The sequence below is a fragment of the Sinohyriopsis cumingii genome, chromosome 3, assembly GCF_028554795.1.
Source record: "Sinohyriopsis cumingii isolate HCF-2022 chromosome 3, ASM2855479v2, whole genome shotgun sequence".
NCBI classification, from domain to species: Eukaryota; Metazoa; Mollusca; class Bivalvia; order Unionida; family Unionidae; genus Sinohyriopsis; species Sinohyriopsis cumingii.
Genome location: NC_142963.1, coordinates 136,645,263 through 136,672,622, shown reverse-complemented (window position 1 = coordinate 136,672,622; position 27,360 = coordinate 136,645,263). Strand labels below are relative to the sequence as shown.

The window sequence follows — 27,360 nt, the reverse complement described above, 5'->3', positions numbered from 1 at the left end:
ACGATGATGTTATGTTAGACAATCAAAAAAACCCAGCTAGGATATTTTCCAGAGGCAGGCATAAAAACACCGACGTGATATATGTCACTCAACGATACACTCAGATTCCAAAAGTAATCAGAGACAACTGTAATATTCTTGCTGTATTCAACGGCGTTGATACACACACGCTACGAAATATTTGGCAGACATGGTGCGGCGGTGACATGGACTTTAATGTTTTTCGAAACTTTTTTAGTCATGCTCAGTCGACCCCACATGGATTTGTAACGATAAATTTACATGACCCTCGGACACGATATCGTATCGGACTTGACCAAATATTCGGTTAAATTGTAAGCAGCGGGGGGGGGGGGGGCGATGACATCGACGACGGCGTAGATGTGTTTACCGGACGCTGAAGACGCTGGGATCGGCGCGCAGAAGGTATCAATTAAACCAAATGACGATTGGACGATCCCCCGACGACCGCGTCGTTTTTTTTTACCAGGCGCTGACGACACCGGATCCGCTGAGTGCAGAAAGTATTAATTAAGCCAAATGACGTTTGGACAAAATATCGGATTCGCCCCCCCTGCTGCTTGCCCCATTTGTGTAAAAACGTAACATTATAATTATAAGAATGAAATTTTTTAGAAAATTGTATCTGAAAAAGTTAATAACATGCTTACAACTGATTAAATATAAAAGGCTATCTAACTCTGCATCTCATTTTTTGTCTGCAAGACAGCAAAGACTAACAAAAGAATAAATATATAAACTAAGTAAAAGTATCATATCTTATGCGGTATGTATCTAGACTGAATCAAAGTGCTGTATCCTATGCAGTATGTATCTAGGCTAACTCAGTGAAACATATCATATGCGGTATGTATCTATACTAAATAAATGTACCCTATGTATTGCTCCATGCATGGATATTAAATCAATGTACCGTATCTTATGCGGTATGTATCTAGACTAAATGAATGTACCGTATCTTATCAGGTATGTATCTAGACTAAATCAAAGTGCCGCATCTTAAGCGCCATGCATCTAGACTAAATCAAAGTGCTGTATCCTATGCAGTATGTATCTAGGCTAACTCAGTGAAACATATCATATACGGTATGTATCTATACTAAATAAATGTACCCTATGTATTGCTCCATGCATGGATATTAAATCAATGTACCGTATCTTATGCGGTATGTATCTAGACTAAATGAATGGACCGTATGTTATGAGGTATGTATCTAGACTCAATTAAAGTACCATATCTTATGCGGTATATATCTAAACTAAACCAAAGTACTGTATTTTATGCGGTATGTATCTATACTAAATCAAATTACCGTGTATTATGTAGTATGTATCTATACTATAACAAAGTACCATATGTTGTAAGGTATTTATCTAGACTAAATCAAAGTACCGTATATTATGCGGCATGTATCTATATTAAATCAAATTACCATGTGTTATGCGGTATGTATCTGTACTATACCAAATTACCATATCTTATACGGTATGTATCTAGACTAAATCAAATTACCGTATCGTATGCGGCATGTATAATAGACTAAATCAAAGTCCCGTATCATTTACGTTATGTATTTTAGATCCTCAAGCAGAAAGGATAGTGTGTTTCCACTCTACACAAGCTGTTTGAAAACTGAATCTGTGAATCTGTGCAGACAAGAACTTTTCCCTAGATGATAATATTATGATAAAATTTCATAACTATATTTCCAATTTAAAAGTTAGATTGAACTAAGTAGTTGAAAGTGATGGAATATTGGAATTACCCTGTGGTATGGTAATGGAATATTTGTATTACATAATGATATAGTAAGGAAATGTTTGTATTACCTAGTGATATTATAATGTAATATTTGTATTACCTAGTGATTTACCTAGTTTACATGCTAATACTTTGTGATATATTAATGGATCATTTTGTATTACGTAGTAAATTGGTAAAGAGCTATTTTATTATCTAGCCATATTTTAATAATAACTAACATTATTGGGCATATCAATTTAAATTGTCATCAGATGTGGATAATCTCTAAATAGATACAGCAATAAATACCAAAGAGGTAAGAAATGGAATTACATAAATTGATCAACAGTCAATAAACTATCGTCAAAAATTAGAAAATGATACAATCCGTGAAAAGTGGGTAAGAAGTATATACCATAATATACGAATGGTATGGTCTAAGGTTGACATTGCCCGGGGTGGGAGTGGGAGACAAGCGCCCCAATCCTCCAAAATGCCCCATACGGCCTGCGTCTCTTACTGCCTCTGTCAACTAAAATCCAGCTCCTGGCCTTCGCGAGTGGCTTAGATTTGAAGCCCGGCAGACCATGTTTTCTACTAACAGGAGAAGGGGTGAAGGCGGCCCACTGGCGCATTAAAACCAGTTGCTTCGGGTAGATGGGACTCGTAAACCTTGGATGGTAGCTCATCTAGGAGAAGGAAAACTCCGAATCCAAACCTCTGCTGCCTTGTGGCTATACCCACTCATGGGAAAGGCTAAGGGAGTAAACCCCGACAGAAAATCCGGAGATGGAGTCCCTAAGGCGGTATGACATTGACTTCAACGTCATTCCGGCAACTGCTGCGACGCCGTTGGTGCCAAGCTGTATCGGCATTGGTCGTTCCCTTGGGCACACCAGCTGCGTGGAGAGGGGGGATCTGCTGCATGGGCAACAGCTGATTCTCCATACCACCCTGCCCAGGCTTCATAGCTCCACTGGAGAGGACACTCCAGCGTCGACGTACGGCGTCGGCACAACACGAGAAGTAGCAGTTCACCGGTTCTAAGTCAAAGCTCGATTGGCGTAGAGCTTGGCGCCAGGGGTTACTTCTGACGGTGGGAGAGATCATCAGGTCTCACTGGACAGCTACCGCCCGCCTCAAGCTGGGCAGCCCCCAGTCAGTAAGGTGCTGCCCGCCATGGCCTGCCTGCTTCACTGGGTGCGTGGAGCTTAGAGAACCATCTCGACAAGTGGGCCACAAAACTCTGCACCAGGAAAGACTAAAAGAAGAAATAAAAAGACTCCAACTCTTCGTTTTGCAACCTGGCACATCAGGACCATGTGTCCTGGATTGACCACTGACCTACAGCAGATCGACGATGCACGGAAGACTGCCATCATTGACAGAGAACTCTCCCGACTGAACATCGACATTGCCTGCCTCCAGGAGACCCGACTGGCTGGATTGACCACTGACCTACAGCAGATCGACGATGCACGGAAGACTGCCATCATTGACAGAGAACTCTCCCGACTGAACATCGACATTGCCTGCCTCCAGGAGACCCGACTGGCTGACAGCGGCACCATCAGGGAAGCCAATTACACATTCTTTTGGCAGGGGAAGCCCTTGGATGAACCTAGGCAGCATGGTGTAGGCTTTGCCGTCAAGAACACACTAATCGCCTTCATTGAACCTCCATCATCAGGTACTGAGAGAATCCTTGCCCTCCGGCTGTCAACATCCTTAGGCCCGGTCAACATCTTCAGTGTGTACGCCCCAACCCTCTACTCCACCTACGAGGAGAAAGACAAGTTTTATGAGGCTCTGGATCAGGCAATATCCAGTATCCCCAACAATGAAAGCCTTTACTTACTAGGAGACTTCAATGATAGAGTGGGAGCTGACCATGAGGCCTGGTCCACCTGTCTCGGCTTTTACGGAAGGGGCAAGATCAACGAGAATGGTCAGCGACTGCTGGAGATGTGCTGCTCCCACAGCCTATGTGTGACCAACACTTTCTTCAAATGCAAGGAGATCCACCAGGTGTCGTGGAGACACCCACGTTCACGCCACTGGCACCAGCTAGACCTCGTCATCACCAGGCGTGCAGAACTGGCCAGTGTCCTCCTTACCCGCAGCTACCACAGTGCCGATTGTGACACGGACCATTCCCTCGTGGCCAGCAAGGTGCGAATATTACCCAAGAAGCTGCACCACGCCAAGAAGAGGGGTCACCTACGTATCAACACCTGCTGTGCAAGCAACCCAGAGAAAACACAGCAGTTCATCAGCAAACTGAAGGAAGCCCTCACCAAAGTAACACCTGATGACACAATTGATTCCAAGTGGTCTCATATCCGTGACTCTGTGTACAGTTCAGCCATCACAGCTTACGGGAAGAGGGAGCGAAAGAATGTCGACTGGTATGAGGCAAACTGGGAGGAGATCGAGCCCGTGACTGAGGCAAAGAGGAAAGCCCTCGTGGCATACAAGGCTGCACCTAGCCCCAGAACACTACAAGCCCTCAGGATTGCAAGGAATAACGCCCAGAAGACCGCCCGTCGCTGTGCCAACACCTACTGGCTGAACCTTTTCAACAGTATACAGACAGCTGCTGACATCGGGGAAACAAGAGGAATGTATGAGGGTATCAAAAAGGCGACAGGCCCCCCCAGCTACAAGACCGCCCCCCCTCAAGTCCAAGACGGGCGAAGTCATCACAGACCAGGGGAAGCAACTGCAGCGATGCGTTGAGCACTATCTCGAGCTATATGCAACCCAAAACAATGTCACTGGAACTGCCCTGGACGCCATTCCAGACCTGCCTGTCATGGAGGAGCTAGACACACAGCCCACCATGGAAGAGCTCGGAAAAGCCATCGATTGCCTTGCCTGTGGGAAGGCTCCTGGAAGCGACGGCATTCCGCCTGAAGTCCTCAAGAGCGGAAAACTAGCACTGCTCTAGCCCCTACACACACTCCTCCGCCTTTGCTGGGAACAGGGATACATCCCACAGGACATGCGTGACACCAACATCGTCACTTTGTACAAAAACAAAGGAGACCGTAACGACTGCAACAACTATCGGGGCATCTCCCTCCTCAGCATCGTCGGAAAGGCCTTCGCCCGTGTTGCCTTGGCACGCTTGCAGATCCTAGCCTCCCGCGTCTACCCAGAGTCCCAGTGTGGATTTCGAGCCGGCAGGTCAACTGTAGACATGATCTTCTCACTACGTCAGCTGCAGGAAAAGTGTCGCGAGCAGCGGATGCCCCTCTACATTGCCTTCATAGACCTGACGAAGGCGTTTGACATGGTTAGTCGGAGTGGACTCTTCAGACTCCTGCAGAAGATCGGCTGCCCCCACGTCTGCTTGCTGTCATTATGTCGTTCCACGAGAACATGCACAGCACAGTGTGCTTCAATGGCGCAACATCTGAAGCATTCCAAGTCATTAGCGGAGTCAAACAAGGCTGTGTCCTTGCACCGACGCTCTTTGCCATCTTCTTCTCCATGCTTCTCCAGTACGCATTCAAGGACTGCAGCGAGGGAGTGTACATCCATACCAGGGCTGACGGCAAGCTGTTCAACATCGCCCGTCTCCGTGCTAAGACTAAAGTCACAGAGGTACTCATCCGTGAATTGTTCTTTGCCGACGATGCAGCCTTGACATCACATACGGAAGATGGACTTCAGCAGCTGGTATGCTGCCTCTCCCATGCATGTAAGGAATTTGGACTGACCATCAGTTTGAAGAAAACGAATGTCATGGCACAGGACACAGACTTCCCTCCCTCTGTCTCCATCGATGGGTACAATTTGGAAGTTGTCGAGAACTTCACATACCTCGGTCCTAACATCTCCAGCTCACTTTCCATTGATTCTGAGGTGGACGGCAGGATTGCCAAGGCAGCAGCAGTGATGGCCAGACTTAACCAGAGGGTCTGGAACAACCCCAACCTCACAGAGAAGACCAAACTGCGTGTCTACCAAGCGTGCGTGCTCAGCTCACTTATCTACAGCAGCGAAACATGGACCACCTATGCAAGACACGAGAGGAAACTCAACAGCTTCCACCTGAGATGTCTGCGGCGCATTCTGCACATCCAGTGGCAGGACAAACTACCCAACACAGAGGTTCTAGAACGCGCCAATATGAACAGCATGTTCTCCATACTCAGCGAGAGGCGCCTTCGCTGGCTCGGCCATGTCAAGAGAATGGACCCAGGTCGCATTCCCAAGGACCTGTTATATGGGGAGTTAGCAGAAGGTGCACGACCAACTGGACGACCACATCTGCGCTACAAAGATGTTTGCAAGAAGGATATGAAGACAGCAAACATCAATGTCAACGACTGGGAGAGCTGTGCAAAGAACCGTTCCAGCTGGCGTCTAGCTGTCAGGCAGGGAGTTCAAAACGCAGAGGAGAAGAGAAGAATAAAGCAAGCTGAAAAGAGAGCTAAAAAGAAGGATAAGCAAAAGCGTACTTTGGAGCTATGCCATCGTCTCCCGTAGACGGACGGATGCCAAGAAGAAGAAGAATACGAATGGTGTGTCTTGTAATGACCATTACCTATAATCAGAGTTTCATCTGATTCTTGCCACCCCAGTTTTGATTGTTGGACATGTATGTTCGGTGTTGGGTCAGAGTCCATTGCTTATTGAAAAGTTGGAATTTGCCAACACCATTTGGTGTTTGCATAGAGTAATCATTTACTAGCCGGCCTAGCAAACTTGAACGACTTTTCGTTGAGATAGATTTGCATAAAAGCAATGAGAATATGATCTATTTTTCCAGAAATTGCAAGCATTACATTCGTTATATCTTTAATCTCTTCACAGACGAGATAAAAGAAAACGTTGCTTAAATTTATCACAGATCTCGCCATCAGATGCCATATAATCATGTGATCTGAACAACAAAAAAAACATTTTTAGTGTTGCTCAGTGAAAACTAATCGAGCATATAAATGAAAGTCACGTAATCTTTATCGAAAAATGAAAAAAAAACCCCACAAACTTCTTAAATATTTATTCTAAAAAACAGCAACCGGAAATCTGTAGATGTTGCAGAAATTTGAAGAAAAGATTATGTACTAAGCAGAGAGTTTATGTCAATGCGATAGTCACGTGATACCAAGAAAATCATTGCTGACACGGGCTCAGTACTTCTTGAGAATGTTATTTTTTCTATTCATCCTGTTGCAATACCAACAGGTTTCTGGGCATTGTTCTCAGATTAAATATGTCGAGAATTAAGTGTTTATTTTACTTTTTACATACATTGGTGACTTCTATATAATATTTTCCGATTATATTGTTACACGCACACGGGTATTTACTTGACTGAACGGTTTTCAAACCCTGGCGAGATTCTGTCTAGAAGTCATAAGTTTACCCCAACTTTCCAAAGACTTCCATACAACTTCAGTTGTAAATTAGAAAGCCCGACGTGTCCATTTTATACCTAAATTTTCCTCTAATTAATGCAGGACCACATATAAAATAACCTGCCAAATATCCGTCAACAGTACATCAGCATGTTTTATCTTAATCATGTTTCCGTAACGACAAGCGTTCATGCGTTAGAAAATATATGAGCAACCCCTAACGCTTGGAACTATTTTAACTCTGCCACCTTAGGCCAGTCAATGTATGCTTTCCAGGCACATTTCGCCAATATAACTGCACCACATTTACCCACATTGGCGACATAAACAGTATCTGCCAAGTCCTTTCTCATTTATTCCCTTGTGTAATTTACAGGTTTTCTACCGTAAATACTGCCTTTGCAGTCACATCGTCAAAGTAAACCATTAGATTTGAATATGAACTATCTTACGACACTGACATTCATTCGGTTTGGCCGGAATTCACTACTAGTGAATTATGGCATCATGGAAACTCACTAACAATTCACTCAGTGAAATTTCCTTCTAATAATTGGCTGATTATTTCGGGCTAGGAATATTTCCATTGCGCCGAATTCCGATAATCCCACAAATCTAAGAATTCCTTAAAATGGGGCGCTATAACCAAATGCGTATACTCTAAATTTATTAAAATATGAAGATTATAAGATTAGTGTTCTTGACCTGATCTCAAATTTAAGTTGTCAAAGGCTTGTGAAGTACAGGAACTATTCTTTACTCTACTCCGTCAAAAACGACATTAAGATATGACAGAAATATACAGGCATTTTTGTCAAATATAGCTTTCCTTTCAGTCATTATACCTTCAGATGATGCGAGACTTACAGGAAATGTAGTCAGTTGTGGAAATCACGCAATGAATAAACAAATAAATGACACCACACTGAAAAGGGAAATGTAGATGCTACTGGAAAAAATGTGAGAAAAGGACAAATAAATTCATGTCCGCTATCGTTATTTTTAATCTCTCAATTAAGTAAAAACATCATCCTGTGAATTTAGTACTCATCAATTTCACGAGAACGTGTATTACAAACAAGTGAATACATGAGAACACTAGGATCCCTTTGTGTACAATATGACTTACTTGTAAGATATTAGCAACTGCAAATTGATTTGTGTGGAGGCACTGTTATAATCCTAATATTTAATACATGTTCTTTACAGCATAACAGACTGATTATAATGTTCGTAAAATGAACCTAAACCTAATAAGTTAAATATTTTAAATCATATGACGTCACATTTATTATACCACTATCAGGAAACTCTGTTGAGTTATTATTTCTTGCTAATTTTGTATTTAGTACTGGCATATTAATTCCTAAAATTTAAATCACAGACTTTCTTCTGCAAGAGTGATTCATTTAAAGACACTTTCAGCGAAAATGCCGAAGGGGACAACCAAAAAGGCATAGTCACCATCTTGCATATCAATTTTAGAGGGTGCACACGCAAATACAATATAAAAATTATCACAAAGTTGAGATAAAAGCTTAATGTTTATGTCGCATTTGAGCAAAATTTCAAACCAGAAGTTTAGTATGAGTTTGAGACTGTTTATGAAAGTGGCTTCAGGCATACAACTCATACAATTCTTGCGTATAAGACTTTGTTTTGACAAATCACAAAAGGTGCAGATATGAAAGTTCATTTCTGATTAAACGATAGCGAACATGTATGCTCAGAGTTGTATTATCTCCATGCTCGAATATTAATGTGTTGTTTCAATACGTAATGACAATTGAGAAAGGACCAGTTCAGAAAAAGCAATTTCTTCTGGTAGAAAAGCTGTCTCTCTAGAACTGTTAAACTATACTTATACAAATATAATAATATTCATCACAAACCTTTTCCAATACTATCTCCAAGACGTAAGCGATTTTGGTTAATTATCAGTCTGGCATCTGTTAGTACAGCAAGTGTGCTCTTGTCAATAACTGGTGCACTTTCCACACTAGTATCATTATTGTCTGTAAAATAAAAGCAAAATTGCACACTCTTTAAAATATGCTAAAGTTTTATAATTTATGCACCAGGACTGATGAGCTGTTATGAATATTACCTGCAAAACATTTCAATATGAGTATGGTTGTGTCAATGTCCAGAAATGGCATTATATTGATCCACAACTTGCATTGTTCCCTAACCTATACATACTGGTAACCTCATTATGTCGCTGTCCCCTTAAAATCATGGGTAGGTCAATATACAATGTTCCCTCACCTATGCATACTGATACAAGTGCTGGACTCATACTGGGACTACACTGCTGCTAGACGCTGAAACAATAGTTTAGTTCCTGAATATATTCAGGTATGTAATCACCACCTAACTGACCTGATGCCATTTGTTTGTAAGAGCAAGTAGACAGTTCGTCAAAGGTGTTAATGTCTTCCTTGCCACCATTGATGTAATGAATGCAGCCAAAGGTCTGTACATGTTTTTAACAGACTGAGGTCGGAATTCCCACAAAACTAAACTATTTCTCTTTAAATAGAATACTTCTAGTTTAAGTGAAGCCAGTTTGATTCTAATTTTGTCAAATAGCATTACCTACTGCTGCCACATATTTTAGTTAGCATGAAATTGATGATCAGTATCCAGATTACTGAATGGCGTCGATCATGCTGACATTACGGGTGTAAGTTTTCCACATCTCTTGTCGAAAGTGATACTATCTTCATTAGTATAAACAGCTTATGCAGATGTCACTTAGGGTCACTAGTTTTGGCAAACGTGCACTTTTGGTAGTTGTGTAACATTACAATTTTCAGGACGATTTTGCCCTGAAAATGTTTAGGACTATTTGCTCCTGGCCTCGAATCAGATTACACGCAAACTCCCTTTGCTATGATATTCTTTGAAATGTCTTGCACCCAAACTGAATTCGGTTCTTCCATACTCTTGGTTGTCACCATTATCAAAGTTCTGGCTGTCTGGATCAAATAAGGCACTATGCTCCACACCGATGGAACAAAACAGAACGCAAACATATTGCTATACGAACAGAATGAATTCAAATGAAATGATGTATGCAATATGAACATGCATTACAAATAATTTCCTGGACTGCCTCTAAATTTTGATAGATTAAAGCACTTGTATATGATAATATGTGATCAGGTTCTTTATGCCTGACATAGTCAACAAAACAACAATATGTTACTACTTAAAGCTGTGAAACTGTATTAATATCCAGGCCATGATGTCATCATCTGTAGCCGTTTCTATAAACATTTTTTTTGAACGAAATGAAATAAGAAATACAATGTGCTGACACATTTTCAACAACTACACAATTACATTTGTTGTTGTTAAAGTTATATGTTTATTTAACATAAATTTAATGTCGTTATTTTACATTGTATGTCATTGCTATTTTACTTGAGCACACCTTTCTCTTATTATGCAAACATGGGAATGGATTCCATTTCACAAGGTGGTATATTTTATGGCTACTACATCCAATGTTCTAATGAGGGAGTACTATATCATGTACTTTATAATAAGGTTGTCTCTCTTTAATACATTATACTCCATAGTACCCACGACAAGTATTATAACGAAGGACTGCGGTATACGGTACTTCGTTATAAAGCTTTCCCACTATAAGGCAATAAACTCTACGAATCCCATGGACAGTGCTATATGGATGAAGTACTTTATCATGTACTTCATTATAAGGTGGTTTCTCTACAGTATCCTCCATTGCTCCCTTTGGACAGGGTCATAATGAGGGACAACTGTATAATGTTTTTCAATAAAGACAATACAAGCATTAAAACCTGATACTTATCTTTCCAACCTTTTCATATAGATCCGACGAATTTGAATACCTAATCACATAAAAGACTTAGTTTGCAAATATTCCCTCAGATGCAGAGGCTTTCTAATGATAAAGACCTGGATCAACAAGGCTTCACCATCAATACAAGAAGCTTCCAAATTTGCTTGTAACACACACACACACAATTTTATACAGTGCTGGGCAATTAGAGCAGATTATCTTGCTCATAGATACATCACAGTGACCTGACACAGCTTGGTCTGGGTAAGCTTGGAGCCCATACTCTTCTTATCACAAGTCCAGCATGCAAACCACCGAGCCACCGTGCCTCCAATGAGTGGAACATATACCATTTTTATATTCCTTGGTGACCTTGAATAGCAGAAATACCTTCATTACGATCCCCGTCGACATTTGATTCCCGATTATCCATCGGCTTCTTGAGTACCAAGACAACGACAAAGAAAATGATGACAAGGACCACACCACCCACATTCAAACCAGTTATTATTGGCATTCCACCAGTACTTGTTGTGGGAGGGACCGCTTGTTGATTGTAATATCCAACCAGCGTTGAGATATGGCGACCTATATTAACCTAGATAAAAACATAAAAATCATCTAAAATGAAAATATATTAAATATGATGTTCTTTGTGTGCTGGAACTCAATATGCAACAATGATTATGGAACAGATACATCTAGACTTTACACGCACACACAAACACACACACACACACATATATATATATATTTGTTTATTTATTTATTTATATACATATATACATATAAAGAGAATATATATATATACCATACATTGAATACATTTTCAAATTCTGCAGTTTGTCATGGCTAGAATTTCATGAAACTACGTTAGTACAGCTAAACTTAATTAGTCTTGCTAACACTGGTGGTAAAGGAAGTTGCGTTTAATCCAGAATATGACAATGTCATTGAATCCAAACAGCGACCCATACGTACATGTTATGTTGTAACCAAACGTTGAACCTGGAGCTATAGGGATGGTTAACCTGAATAATGTCCCTTAGATAGATTGGAATCCATAAAGCCTGTATTTGATTAGATACTTACCGTTTCTTCTTGACTGGCACTCTCCTTTTGGGACTTGGGCTGATCTTTTGGCGGTTTACAAGTGACTTGGAATTCTGACAAAATTATTTCGCTACAGGAACCTTGTCCAATCGAGACTCTCACATCTCGTTCTGGCACTCCACTCAGACATGTGGCCTGAAAAGTACAAATAAGCAAAAGAAATTAGCTAATTTCCACAAAACAGTCCTGTGTGAGCCTTGCCTTTAGCTGCAGTCGCTTTAATTGGCTGTGTAAATATTCATCTTAAGGTTTAAAAGCAGATATTAATATTAGTCTTTCAAGTATGACATCACAAGCCGAATACCTGTAATTTTAGACCAATATCTTCAATACTTGGGACCAAAATCTGTAATTTGGGACTAAAGTCTCAATTATTCAATTATTTAATAAAAAATGTAACGAATTAACATAATGATAGTAGTTTATACAAATCGCGTGATCACTAGAACCTTTGATAATGCTGTTTTGGTGGGGATGCAGTTTCCTTTATTGCCACGTGTATTCTTGTCACATACTCTGCTTTATCTGTATTAAATATAACTCACTCAGGCAAATTATGATTTTGAATACATTAATACATAGCCATTTGTTTTCGTGTATTTGGTTAAAGGAATGTTGTTTTATAGCATTAGGCCATGCTTCATACCAATGTCAAATGTTTACTCACATTCCACTAAAAAGAGGAAGTTACTTGAAAGCTGATTGATTAATATAACACAGAAGAAGCACATGCAGCGTTATGTATGTAGATATGTTGAGAGTGGTTCTGTTTTCGTTCAAATGGCATAATCAAATCAAAATACTTTTCAAGCAAACATTCAGATAAAAATGGAAATTCGTAAGATTTGTCTTTACGCCCTGTTATTTCACCTTTATAATTTTGGTTATACATTATCATAATTATTTCCCGGGTTTCATGTGTCACAGTAGTCAAGTAATCACTCAAACTTCTATGTAATCTTTAATATTGCATAATCTGCTGAAGTCAAGTGCTTACGTGATTAAAAAGTTTTACTTGTTATGTTTTGTAATGCAGAAAATGACTATCGCCTTTATGTGTGAAGTACATATTTATGTTGGAATTTTTATTCAAAACATGGACTATTCTATTTTCTCTTTATTTCATGTAACATCATTCATTACTTGCCAAACGTATGTGTTAATGCTTTGTAAATTTTTATACCTGTCTAGACAACTACGTGCTTCCTAGACATATAATTTCGACAGAAAATAACTGGACTCATTTGATAGTATATTTCGATTGTATCTGCCTGTAATGAGACAATGGCCAGGTTTGCTTTAATCAGTTGTAAATAAAGACGTAACTATCTTGAGAAATACATTATTTTGCATCAAGCCTATATTTTCATCTACATAGCATGTTATTCTGTCATCGGGGGAAGCAGGAGTGATCAAAGAGAAGGTAAATGTATTACCAGTCAAACAGTGCATATATATAAACTGGACACTTGAAACGTGCATTTCATATTTATTCTGGCGATATAAAGGAATGGTACGATAATAAATTCGTATTTACTTGTTTAGAATTGAGGTTTTTATGAAATCAGCTAAGGATCTAGTCTAAGCTACATTTGTTAATCGCTCTATTTTCAATTTGTGTATTTAAAAAGGCTACACAAAAAACCGAATTCCTCTTAATTATGAGTTCAAAGCCAACTCAAAATGGTTGGTATTTGTTGCAGAACAAAAAGCTGCTCCTTTATGGCGTTTAGGCCACTTCTTCCAACGTGAAAGGAGGTAAGAAGCAGAAAAATCAATCAAATATAAAAAGTCAAGTTGAAGTCTGCTGCAATTAGGGTTCGAACCTCAGCAACATGCATGGTTGTTACTGCAGCCAAAAGAGACAACAATGTTCTACAGTCGAGCAAGTCTAGTCTCAGACTTGTCTGAATATAGAGACTTTGAAGCATAATCTGGGGTTACATGAAATGCCTCCAGATATGGCTAAAACGCAAGAAATCGATAGTGTGTTTTGGTGAAAGTCTATTAGAATTACATGTAGAGGTTAAAAATGAATTATAGCGACATTGGCCAGAGTAGGACAATGATGCAAATTTCGTTAAGTAGCAAAATAAATGAGGCATTGTATGGCTTAGGACCAGGTGATAATGGTCTTTGTATAAGCAATCTTAATAATATTTGACATTTGTCTTTAAAGAAAGGCCCCCAAAATGGCAGTCCATTTCTATATCCTTGGCTGAGTTGACCAATGCAGCAGGCACTTCTATGTGTGCAACCAATAGAAAAGTATGCGACCCCAGACAATTTTAGTTAATTAGGCCATGCCACTTCGCAATCTAGAAATCTGGAATGATATAAACAAACGACGTCATTCTTATGGCAAAGCCTTTATTGATTAACGGCACCGTGCTGCTGCAGCGATTATTCCTATTGATAAATTTGCACACTTACTAAAGAGCTAAATTGCCGTTAATGTTAATGCAAACAGCTTCATTTCAGCTGTTACTATCATTGGTCAGGTGCAAAACCATGTATCGCTTAGAAGTAGGTACATCAACACATAACACGAAAACATTCTAGTCTTTGCAATATAAATATATCCTTATGGTATATTCTATTTATAGGTGATGTTTGATAGAGAGTTAAAATATCCTTCAATAGCAGAAGAAACTTATAACTGTGGAAATAAATGTGTGACAACTAAAGCACTCTATTACTATATGAAACAGTTTCACAAAGCGATCCATGCATTTTAGACCATGTTGGGGTAGAAAATAGAAGAAATTCCAAACAATTACCAACATAAAACAATTGACTATATTCGCGAATTATGAATATTTCAAGGGATAAACACTTAAGGTTGTTTTAGCTCTCATCCAGAAATATATTACATTTGCTTCAATTGAATCGAATGATACTTACGCTAGTATTCCAACACAACGATAAAGTTTCTGGAGTTTATTTCAAATGAGCAAATATGTCTGCTTTCAACTCTTCTACTCCAGTGGTGTTCACTAAGATCATTAAAACTTTGTATGAATGTTTCAGACAAAAGTGCATTAGGTGTTTCTACTATATTGAGGACACACTTAATTTGGATGGTAGCAATCACTGTTCATAACATTCTTGGATTATGACTGAACCACTGACGTCTTTAAGAGTCATAATCAATATGTAAATTTGATTTGTGGTGGACTCTGTGCAGTTGAAGATTTTTCTTACTAAATATAAAGTGGAAAAATCTTGATTATCTTGCCAAGAAACCTTTTGATAAAAAAATAATTATAGTAAAATATTTGCATTATTCCTTGGTGTGCTTATAATTACTTGTATACATTCCTGGAAGCCCCAACGCACTAAAGATGTATGGAACGTGATAAAATATAATGACATAGTAAGAACAGCGATTTTGATAATAAAATAAAACTAAATAAAACATAATATTAAGGAGATGGAATGGTGATACCAACATATTTCGGATAAGAATGAAAATTTATGCGAAAAGAGAGGATTGCATTTATTATTTCGACTGAGGCAGTCTCTCTGGTCGGGGAGATTATGTGGCTTGTCAAAAAAGGTGAATTTGTGCTAGATCGACAAAATGTGGAGATAACTATCAATACATTGCCTAGAGTTGGGAACATGATAGAATACAGAGTCACTGTCAGAGCAACACTTTTGATAATAAGAAATAAACATTGTATCATTGTACTAGAATGACAGTACGAAAATGGTGCGGTAGTGAATGGTAAAATGTATCAGACTAGAGCAATATTTTTACTATTCAATCATATTCGGATTCAATCTAGCAACAATCTCATATATTAAATATATGGGCAGAATGCCGTGTATTCAGCTGGGTCATGTGGGCATATAGATTTAAGAACGGTGTTAGGAACAGAAGATATACATGTGAGCAGTCCATATTGTTTACAAAGATAATATACTTTCTGATATAATTTCTAGATTGTTTTCAGACACTACAAAATGGATACTAAAACGAGTATTATTGTTCAAAGAGTGTGCATACAGAAAGTTTATTATTCATGATATAGATCCTTTTGCGTCCTGATTAAACGATCAATTTAAAAAAGTTCATATCATGGTTTCCAGAACCAGGTTATTTTAGAAATGAAGCGTTTTCTATTTAATGGCATTAATCAATCTCATCTATCGTTTCCAATTTAAGCTTATTGCGAAACATAATGAATACAATAGCTGATGATCATGTAAGTAAAATACTTTCAGTAGTTCCACACCGAACATTACAGGTCTGGTTTCCACTAGTCTTGTCATGTTAGATTTCTCTTACCATTAGACTTCCATGACACTAAAACATATTCTTACTTCTATATAATTGTCAACTTCATCCTCCAGGGAAGAACCCTCCCCCATAGTAACACTGATTATATAAAGTGATAGCATCATGACCAAAGAATGTCAAGAACAGCTTTGCTGACATTACCATAAGCTGTACAATTTGGCATGGAGATGCCGGAGTGTTTGGTATACGATGAAGGAAGATAATCCTTTTTGTTTTTCTGAGGTAACATTAGTTCACACAGATTCTTTGGTAATCGACAGTACATTTCAGTGTCATGCATCGATACTGACAAGGCAATGTTATTTTAAACACTGAGAATATCTGATAATGAATGGTCCATGAAATCCTCACGTATTAGTACATATATTAAGTTATTTTATAACATGAGCCCAGATAAGCCACGAAATATTGTCACTTGAGACGTAAACCCAGTCTTTAAGTACGTGTGTTTTCATTTTCTTTATAAAGTATATATTTCAGGTTATAAGAATGGAATTGGATGTTGCCCGTGAATAGTATTTCTTCAGATTCAGTGGAGAGAAAATTAAAGTGATATCATAGGACTCCTACAAGTCTGACTATCCCTTGGAGCTTCTAAGAGTTCCAAATGAAGTCGGTTAAGAATGTTATTCTGCTCAGCCAATGCATAAAGATGGCGGTTGATGGGTACACTGGCAAGTCTATAAAGGCAACATAGATGTATATTTAAATGTATCCATTAGCATGAGTGAACTGATCTACCTTCGTATGTAAGGAATGTAAGGTACGAAATATACGTTGAATTATTTGCTGGAATGTCTTATATGTGCGACATCTTATATGTGTGACACCATCAAGTACATTAAAGTAAATAAATATGTGTTAACTCCACTTTACGTAATAAGCGCACATATACGTAGTATTACCCAATTTGTAACAGCTGATTTTTCTGCCTTATGACGTCTCAAGAAATAATGAATAATAATTCTTAAATTGGCAGCTAATAATCAATACGTGACAGAATATTTTCATGATCTAGTCACGACAAACAAACATATTGAATGAATCACAAAGAGATGTATAAAATAACGAATGTAGCTGATAATTATATGCCTTGTACAAAACATCAGCCAATGCATGAGTTTATACAGACTCCAAAATTAGTCTGCTTGTCACAAACGCTAACATCATAACTCTAATAGATAAATATAGAAACACAGGATGATCTAGAGAATAAGATGTCAATACCCAAGGATGAAATAAACAGTGTTTGTGAGAATGAATCGGCTCTACGTAAATTGAGAATAAATTGGCTAAAATTGAGAATAAGAATTTGAGTACTAGAATAGTAGAATTAAAATCCTGGAGAAACAAAAAAAATATCACAGAACATTACCGATTTTAGACCGATAACAAGAAGTTTAAGGACCATTTCAATGTCTTTCTAAGAATTCTATCAAAATATATAACCTAGACAAATGGTAAACTTAAGACCTGTGTGTTATAAATGTGCTAAATATACTGAGTAGTAAATCGGGGATGGTCTTATGAGAGTGATATAAACAAAGCCTATGGACTTGGCAGATTTGATAACAATACCATTAGACCGATGCTTTGCTAATTCATTTCAGTGTCCTGAGGAAAAGGGAAATGTTGAAAGGATGACAGATATTCATAGGAGAAGACCTCACAAAGCTAACTACAAACTCTTTTCATAACTTGAGTGAAATATTGTATCGAAACAGCATGAATGTTTAATAGCAACGTGTTTGCTAAACTCACCAATTGTTTAAAACAATGCAGAATTAGAGAAATTGAAGATATTTAGAAACTCTTCATCTCGATATAAAAAAAAATACTGGCGTTTGCCTGTTAATGTTTCAGACTATTTCATCAAAATTTTGCCGACTTAGATGGTACTTTTTATCCTCCGCTAATCAAACAGGAATATTTAATGAAATTGCTTTTTTTGTAATTCCATTGATTTGTTTAGAATTAAGCATAGTACAATGGGACCAACATCTATTTGCTATCTCGGTTATAAACGTTAAGACATATTGCCAAATTATAATTAAATTGAGTGAAATATTGTATTGTAACAGCATGAATATTTGATTGCAACATGTTCGCTAAACTCATCAATTGTTAAAAAATTCAGCATTAGAGAAATTGATGATTTGTCGAAACTCTTCATCTCAATAGAAAAATCCTACCAACGTTTGCCTGTCAATATTTAAGTATATTTGATTGAAAAATTGCTGACATATTTGATACTTGTTTCTCCGCTAATCAAACATGAATATTTAATGAAATTATTTTTTATGTAATTCCATTGATTGTTTTAGAAGTAAGTATATTAAAGTGGAACTAACATCTTCTTGCTATTGCGATTGGAAACTTTTAGAAATATTGCTAAATTATAATCACTATCAGTCTGGATCTTAAAGTATTGGTATAAATATATATAAATATATATTTTTCAAAACTAATACATATGTATATCTATCTGTATATGTGAGGATGTTATTATTGTTTACACTAAGATTGAACTGCTCAAACATAACAATAATCTGCCAATCGTTGGGGGGATTTTGTTAAATGTAAGAATAGTTTGAATTATCTTAGAATAAAACAAGGTTGTATACGTTGCTTAAAAGATATTTATTTTAGAGAGGATGAAATTTTATGTAGAAGGGGTTAAGCATGTATGTCCAATTGTTACGGGTCAAACTCCTGAGGAGTTTGTTGTTGTTATTGTTGTTGTAGGTTTTAACGCAATGTTTCAGCACCTTATAGGCTACACATGCTGACCAGTAAAATGGTGGAAGAAAAACCCTGGGGAAGCCCGGAAAGAACCACGACCCACGAGAATCTACTGGCAAACTTTCTCACGTATCCAAATTGTTCAAGCTTAATACTGGGCCACACGCATACGGAGGTGAGGCGGCAGTGATACGTAACGGTGAGCGCTTTAGTACACTCTACCTAATGCCCCTAGAGGAGTTTTTGTTCTGTTCATCAATAACTTTGATATAAACTGATGTATCCTGCTGATACGTTGACTGCATTAGATATTGAATTTGGTGAAATTATCTTTCTTTAATTATGTTTACATGTAAAATAAATAATGATTGCACACAAGTTTACAATAGTATAAGTGATAGCATACATGACTATAAAAATGAGTCTATTACTATATGATGATACAGCAACTTGGTTCTAGAACCACACTTAACTTCATACAACTATATAAATATTGATAAAACTAATCTTAGTCATGCTTTATAGAACACACAGACAGGATTTAAGAGATATACAAGAAAATATAAAGTCATCTAAAACAAGCTTCATTGGATCCCGTACCTTGTTGATAACAAATGTATTGATGAAATCGAAATTTACATGAAGAGATTATAATTACAACATGCTACAACTGGTTGTGGTTGAAATATTGACAATATATCGAATTCAGATTTACTATCCCAAATTGATTATTCATAGATTTATTATTGATTAGTAACTTGATTAGTAATCAATGCTTTACATGGTGACTCGTGGAAGTACCATTTCGTAGGCTTCTTATAACAAAGACGTGTACATTAAAATAAGACAATGCACTTTGGCAACAATTACAGTCCTTAGTGAATGAGTACACGGAACCGTATAATTTAGAAATATTAGAGTCTAAAAAGAGGGCTTGAAAGTAGACACAAAAAGCTTCGGTGAAGTATTATTAGATCCAGTAAATCCAGTATAATGGGTTGAAGAAAACAAGAAAACGAACTAATACTTGTGTCAGCTAGACAATATAAACTATGTAAACTATGTAAATACAAAAATTGCAAATTTGATTAAAGATGAAAATGAAATGATTACTAATAAAGTTGATAATCATTGGGAAGCTAAATAGTATTGTATAACTTTCTACAATAAAGAGAAGGACCAGTGAGAAGATATACTCCTAGAGGTCCTTCTCAGAAACTATACAATTCTTAGGGCTATCATCTTTTAGATTAGAAGGCATATCTACTCAAACAGAAGTATTTGAAAATTTGAAAGAAATGAAACATAGCAAAAATGCTTTCACATATGATGTTTTAAAATCTTTATTTTTGAATTGGGGAATTTTTAGTTAAAATATCTCAATGGCAGTTTTCAAAAGGCTTCCTTTGAGAGTTTTTCAACGTTTCCAGAAGTTGCATACGGGTGATTCAATATCTCTGTATCTTCTTTTTTAAGTGCATAAATATTGCCTATACTAGTAAGCAACAATAAACATATAAGCTGTCATGCTAAAGAAACAAAGTGTGTAATGTCACATATTGTAGATATAGTACTTTAATTATTGATATGTCTTAGGAATCCTTGGAATCCTCTCCTTAGAAGTACCAACATGTATGGAAGGATTTCAGGACTGACTCGAAATATTGCCATAACAAGAGCGGCTTGGATAGGAAGCAAAACGTAGAGTGCATGTACTTTTTTATCTTAGGTTAAAATTACAGTGGATAATTGAATTTACATCATTGGTCATCACATTTTCTGTGGATTTGGGTAAAATGGTAAAGATGAATTTTGAAACTAAAATAGGAATAATCGTAAAATGGCTAAAACATTGGGAAAAGTGACCCTTAACACCAATTGATAAAATAACAGTTATGAAAATAAAACATTTCGTTAACACATCCTCATACACAATTTTATCCGGGAATCAAATGAATTATTCTCGACATTTATATGACAGTCACAAGTGCACAAAGTTATATAAAGAGGTTATGCACTAAATTTTTTTCTAAAGATGGCTTGACAATGACATAAACTGATAAAGCAATATTAGTTTTGCATACAAAGAGGACTTAGAAATTTCTTCTATGTATTATATTTTTTAATTTGGTCTAGTGTGAAATATGCGAGGTGAAATACATATTCCTATTAATTGTCATGCGGAGTCTCTTGTTAAATACAGTCACAACATATGGTATTGATAAGGAGAGAACTGATCAATTAGATTCATTCTGATTTGAGAGTCATTCTCATGTCTGGTGTTCCTGTTTTAAGTCTGCAGACGTGTTTCATGTTTAACTTATATATTATCCGAGAGGAAAAAACACTTGATTCAGTTGTCCAGTGGAAATAGAAAGTGCTCATTATTTGGAATATAATATTATTCTGTAATTGTTATAAATTATTCAAAGAAATTCTAGACAATGCCATCTTGACAACGTAACGGTTCTCGTAGAACCGGAATATTTTTGGTTTTGAAACTTATACGGAACATTCCATTTATTTAGAACTTTCCTAAACCTTTATAATGAGCATTTTGCATTCACTTCATAATACTGCAAGTTCCTAAAACATTTTCATTTATAGCATTGATAATTAAATTGCTTGTTACACGTTTTAGAAAACTTGTTGGTTTTGCTTTTATTTGTTATTTAATTTGCGACTATGGAGTTGCAAGAATTAAACACACCTATATATACGACTTGATTAGAGGAGTGAAAAGGTTTGCTAAAAACAACTATAATATTAAAAATATATTGTAATGCAATCGGAAAACAAAGAAACATGTATCATGATCTGAGAAGAGTGGAAGCAAACATCAGTTACTTAGAAACCTGTTATAATTCAAAAGCATGTTATATATCATGACTAACATTAAACTGTATAACGTTCCTGTAAAGCTATCGTTTTTTCTTACAGTGATGATTTGTTATTGTCAAGAATTATTATTTAAATACATATATATATATATATATATATATATATATATATATATATATATATATATATACTCTAATTCAATAGAAAAACACCACAAAGAAAATCAAGATACAGTAAGTTTCCAATTAGATTTATTGATTCATTATAATCATGAGAAGATGTGTGCAATGCATAGTTATTGCATTATATTGACTGCGCTAAGACATATCTAGGAATCTACTAAACGTTTTATGTTTTATTATTTAACTAGGACATTCATAGGATACTATGAATACAATAATGTAAACCAAGACACCATACAATGACAATCATTGGATACAATAGTGTAAACTACACCTTCTTTTATTTTATCTGTGGTGATGAATCTGAGCACTTCTTTACTGTTGAGTTTTATGAACACTAATTATATTATGAAGACTGATGGGGGACTAATAACTTGGTGAATCATGCAGATAAAATCATATCTTTATGGTAGTATATTTCTAGCTGATAGACATGTACAAAATAAAACAACCACAGAAGCCATGCTTTTCATTTTTCAATGTGCATCCAAAGATAGGAAACTTGCATTGTTTGCCTCACTGCTAGCACATTATTGTACGTGCCAAGTTTGTTGCTTTATTAAATATTGTTCTCCATCGTTGTGTTTTCGGATACCAAAGAAAGCAAATTAATATCGTTTGGGAATGCAAATAAACTTATTATTTTTGCCATATGAAGACATAGCACAAACCAATGACCAATCTTAGAAGTTAAAAATGTTTTGTTTTAAATTTAAAATATAAAATATTACCAAATAACATTGTATAGATAATCACATGACTATTTCCAACACCAAATAAACAACCTGATAAATATTACCAAAGAAAATCAGATAAGCAACATTTTGAACGTTTGTACATGATGAACAGATGATTGAAGAATATTTCGTTTGTAAATGTCTTTGAGGTTAATAAGGAAAAAAATAAATCTATGGGACACAAATGACCCTGCCTGAGAAAGCCAAGCTTTAAAATGATTACATGCACATGGATGGACAGATAAGGGTAAAACTATATATCCCTACAACATTTGAGGTGAGTCATAAAACCAAAATATACTTACGTTGATTATCAAGTCACTATTTGGTTCATATTGGTAGGTTTTGTCTAAATTTCTTGTGAATTCCTGGATAATTGGGTCTGATACGATACTGAAGGTTCCAAATCTATCTGTGTCTTCCTTTGTTAGATTTAAGACGTTTGTGACATTGTCCAGAATAAATCCATAGCTGTACATTTCCTTCATGGCTGGGTTCGTGCTGCAACTGTTGTTAAGGGACTTCACTTGTGGAGAATAGCAGTGCATCGTTGTTGCATTTGTAACATTACAGTCCTGGGAAAGCATGGAAAAAGGTTCATGTGACTCTTTTATTTTATTTATGAAGCTATATATGCTATAACATATATGGAGTCATTCTGTGCTCGGATTTCGCGTATATCACAAAACTCAAATGACTCACAAAAATCAAAGGTCTGCAATTCATTATACGCAAGGTCAGATACACTATACAAAATAGAAAATGTCACTGACATGTGCTTCATTATATCAAGTGTCTGGTTTTATCCAATATCAACAAAACCAAGTTTACCATATTATGAACAAAACCAGCTCATGTCACAGCACTTCTAAAATTTGTACAAATTAAACCTTTGCATTGTCATAAATTCATAATTTGCAGCAATTTAAAAATGCAGAAACCGACCCCCCTACAATTTATTATGTGAGTTATGTGAATTTAAGAAAGTGCAATACACAGTCTTGATATTAAGGACGATACAGTTACTGCTAGAAAAGTATACCACTGTATTGCTGTTTACTAACGCAGGCATTAGAAAATGTATTAAAATTAACTATAAAAATCTGTTTGACTTAAAAAATTAAAACAGAAAATAATGAAATTAATATATTGTAGGCAAGTAGCATGAAGTTCCGAAATTTGTTCGCATATTCAAACTCTCACCATAACAATTGAACAGTATCACTTGTACATAGTCTTTAAATGTGAGCTGCTTGTTTTATGTATCCCATACATTTTCATGGTTAATGACTATGTTGGAAAATTGTAAAAACCTAAACGACAAAGAATAAATTCAATATTTTGTATTGTATCATTCCCTCGAAGGGAGTGCTCTTTTGCTGTCTGAAAAGACGTTCCAGGAATTGAAGATTCGAACATGCTACCATTTGTCCTTTTGAACTGCTGAGTGCTGAAAACATATCTGATATTCTCTGTAATAATATTTTCAAAATTAGTATTTCGTGACCAGGCTAGATATCATATTGGCACAATTTTCATTTATGACCAAATATATTGTGTAAGAAGTCAGTTAGTGAAACTCCCATGAAGATATGACCATGAATTATATTTGCATGGTATACCCGGTATACCGGTTTACTGCGATACATTATTCTGGTGGCACGTACCAAGGTATAGTTTTCACTGTATCGGTATGTCTGTAGTTTCTGTCAATACAGAATGGATTTATAATCCCAAGGAATTATCTCACTATTTTGATTATATTAATATTGTGTTTTGAGTATTTATGACATACATACTTATCTATTTTATCCAACAATGTTGTATCTGTCACAACATAATGGTTAATATTATAAATATAATTACATTTATGACCCTTTAACAACCATGATTTAAAGTGTTGTATGTTCCCCAAACAATGTGATTTTAATTTTCCATGTAAGGGAACATCTTTATGTCTAGAATACACAGTAAAACCAGAATCCAAAAACAGACAATTTAACATTCTTCCTCTCTCTCTCTCTCTCTCTCTCTCTCTCTCTCTCTCTCTCTTTCTCTCTAGCTCTCTGTCTATCTGTTTGTCTCCCTCACAAAATTGCATGATTCAGTACTTCTTGAGACTCTAATGAATTTTTTCGAATTAATTAGACAATGAAAATAATCACTTCAAAGATATACATGCTCTACAAACCCTTTGAAATAAGTGTATGTGCGTAATGAAATTGCCCTGGTCAATTGGAGGTCAATCTTTTGCTGAGACACTGGGGTCATAGAAGTGGGCTATGGCCTTGATACACCTGTGCAGCTATTTTGGCTTTTGGGAAGGAATCAGCTGCTTTTTTTAACTGCCTTACGGCCTTAATTATGTGATCTTGTCTCAACTGATGTTCAATCGATATGCTCTCCTTAGCTCAGTAAATTTATTTTCCCCTTATAATGCGGGGGGGGGGGGGGCTCTGTTCGTTCACAAACTTGATCATTTGACTATTATGATTCGTTCAGTTGCCAATACTACTTTTGCAAGGGTGTTTTATGTGTGTGCATCTTTATCTGTTTTTATTGTTGGTTTTCTTTTTTGCATTGATCTTATTTTGAAGAGACCATTACATCGTTTAACATTGACTTGTTTCATTTGGGTTTTACTTCTTCTTTTGTTAGTTTCTTTCTTCACTTTTGTCTGTATCGCTTGTTTTACCTGAGCATTGATTTATTGTTTTAAATCACATTTACTAAATTGGGAGTTTGCTTATATCAATGTTAGTGCCCATTTGCTCTATTTGAGTATTGATTGTATTGTCCCAGCTTTAGTACTGTTTATACGCATGCCTGCTTCATATCAGTTCTTACTGGGTCATTTTAAAGTTCGTTGTTTTGTTTTAATTTCATATTTTTGCCAGCGATAGACTTCCCTACTGTGACGAAATGGAATGTTATGAAAACAATTTTAAGTGAAATTAAACTTTCAGAAATATTATTGAAACCGGAAGAAAGAAATCATTAAACACGTGGTATTTCTCAAGCACACTAAATATTTGCTTTCTTGTTGAGTAATTGTGTATATTGTTTTCTGCCTCTCCCTGAAAAATATCTTTCCATGGTTTTGACATTCCACTCAAAGTTTCTCACTTTTTATATAACTAAAACTGTAGGCAAAATGTATTATTTTTATCAGTAGACTGTAATATGTGGGCATAATGTCTTTCACAGTATACGATATAGTGTAAGATTAATCACCAAACTTAAGTTAAGATTGCAACATTGTAACAATTAGTATACAAATGCCAAATTGATCGACTACAAGGTAATCACCATTTAATTATCAGGGTGGATTGGGCGTGTAATTTTCTTTTGAACCGAAACATTTTCTTTTTATTTATTTCAAGATAATTACTATTTGCATCCAACCTAATATAATGGATGGGGGGTGCATGGCCTGGGCCTGACGTCCCGCTTGCCAAAGGAAAGTGAAGCGTCTCTCATAGCCTCTCCTTCCCAGGTGTAATGATCGCCGCAGGACCACTGTCTCGCTCTGCGGGGCAGGAGGTTACTTGCATATGGCCTCTCCTACACTATTGTGTCCACAGCAGCACCTTCACGCGGTGCCCCCTGTTTTTAACAGAGCCTGCTGTGTGGCGCGACCGAGTACCCGGCGGTATAACTGGGTGGGCAGACTGGGCTCATTAGCCTTGGCAGGCAACCAGTCTAAGAGAAGGGAAACTCTGACCCCAAACCCGGGCAGATGAAGCTCGTTAGCCTTGTCAGGCAGTTCATCTAGGAGAAGGAAACTCTGATTCAAAACCAACCAAGTCCCATCCATTGGATTATGGCTCCACTGCCTTGTGGATATCTTCGGGAGAAGGAAGGGCTATGGGAGTAAACCCAGACAGAAAATCAGGAGTGGAGCCCCTAAGGCGGCTGGGGGTCGACTACGACCTCCTTCCGGCAGCTCCTGCATCCAAACTGGTGCCAAATGTCATGCTCAGCATTCCTTTGGACCCCACCAGCAAGGACGAGAGGGGGATCCTGACGTCTGGGCAGCCCAGGATCTCCATACTCCACGCCCAGGCTTGCGCCCTGGAGAGGACACTCCAGTCTCGCTACTGAGTGATGAAACAACACGGAAGCTGACAGTGTACGGGTTATAAGTCCCACCCGATTGGCGTAGGGAAGGGGCGCCACGGGTCAGCTTTGACGGTGGGAGGGATCATCATGTCCCACTGGCCAACTATCGCCCGCCTCAAGCCGGGCAGCCCCCGGTCAATAAGGTGTTGACCCGCCATCGTCTGCCTGCTCCAGTGGGTGTCTGGAGCTCAGTGTGTTGTTCAGCATGACAAGCAGACGGCAATTCCACACCAGACAAAAGAAACAAAAAACCAATAAAGAAGACTCCAGCTCTTCGATTTGCAAGCTGGAATGTGCGCACCATGTGTACAGGCATCTCCGACGACCTCAGAGAAGTGGACGACACCA

The 27,360-nt window shown here is 37.2% G+C and overlaps 1 protein-coding gene across 1 annotated transcript in view; it reads right to left on the bottom strand.

The window, feature by feature from the left end:
- The window catches only part of LOC149803930 (hepatocyte growth factor receptor-like), a 192,745-nt gene that overhangs the window by 35,174 nt on the left and 130,211 nt on the right, over positions 1 to 27,360 (bottom strand). The window contains exons 18-21 of the mRNA XM_089953741.1: positions 23,196 to 23,465; positions 12,062 to 12,217; positions 11,360 to 11,567; positions 9,030 to 9,152 (exon numbers count right to left, since the gene is read on the bottom strand). Of these exons, the coding sequence (XP_089809867.1) occupies positions 9,030 to 9,152; positions 11,360 to 11,567; positions 12,062 to 12,217; positions 23,196 to 23,465 (757 nt within the window). The remainder of the gene's footprint in view (positions 1 to 9,029; positions 9,153 to 11,359; positions 11,568 to 12,061; positions 12,218 to 23,195; positions 23,466 to 27,360) is intronic.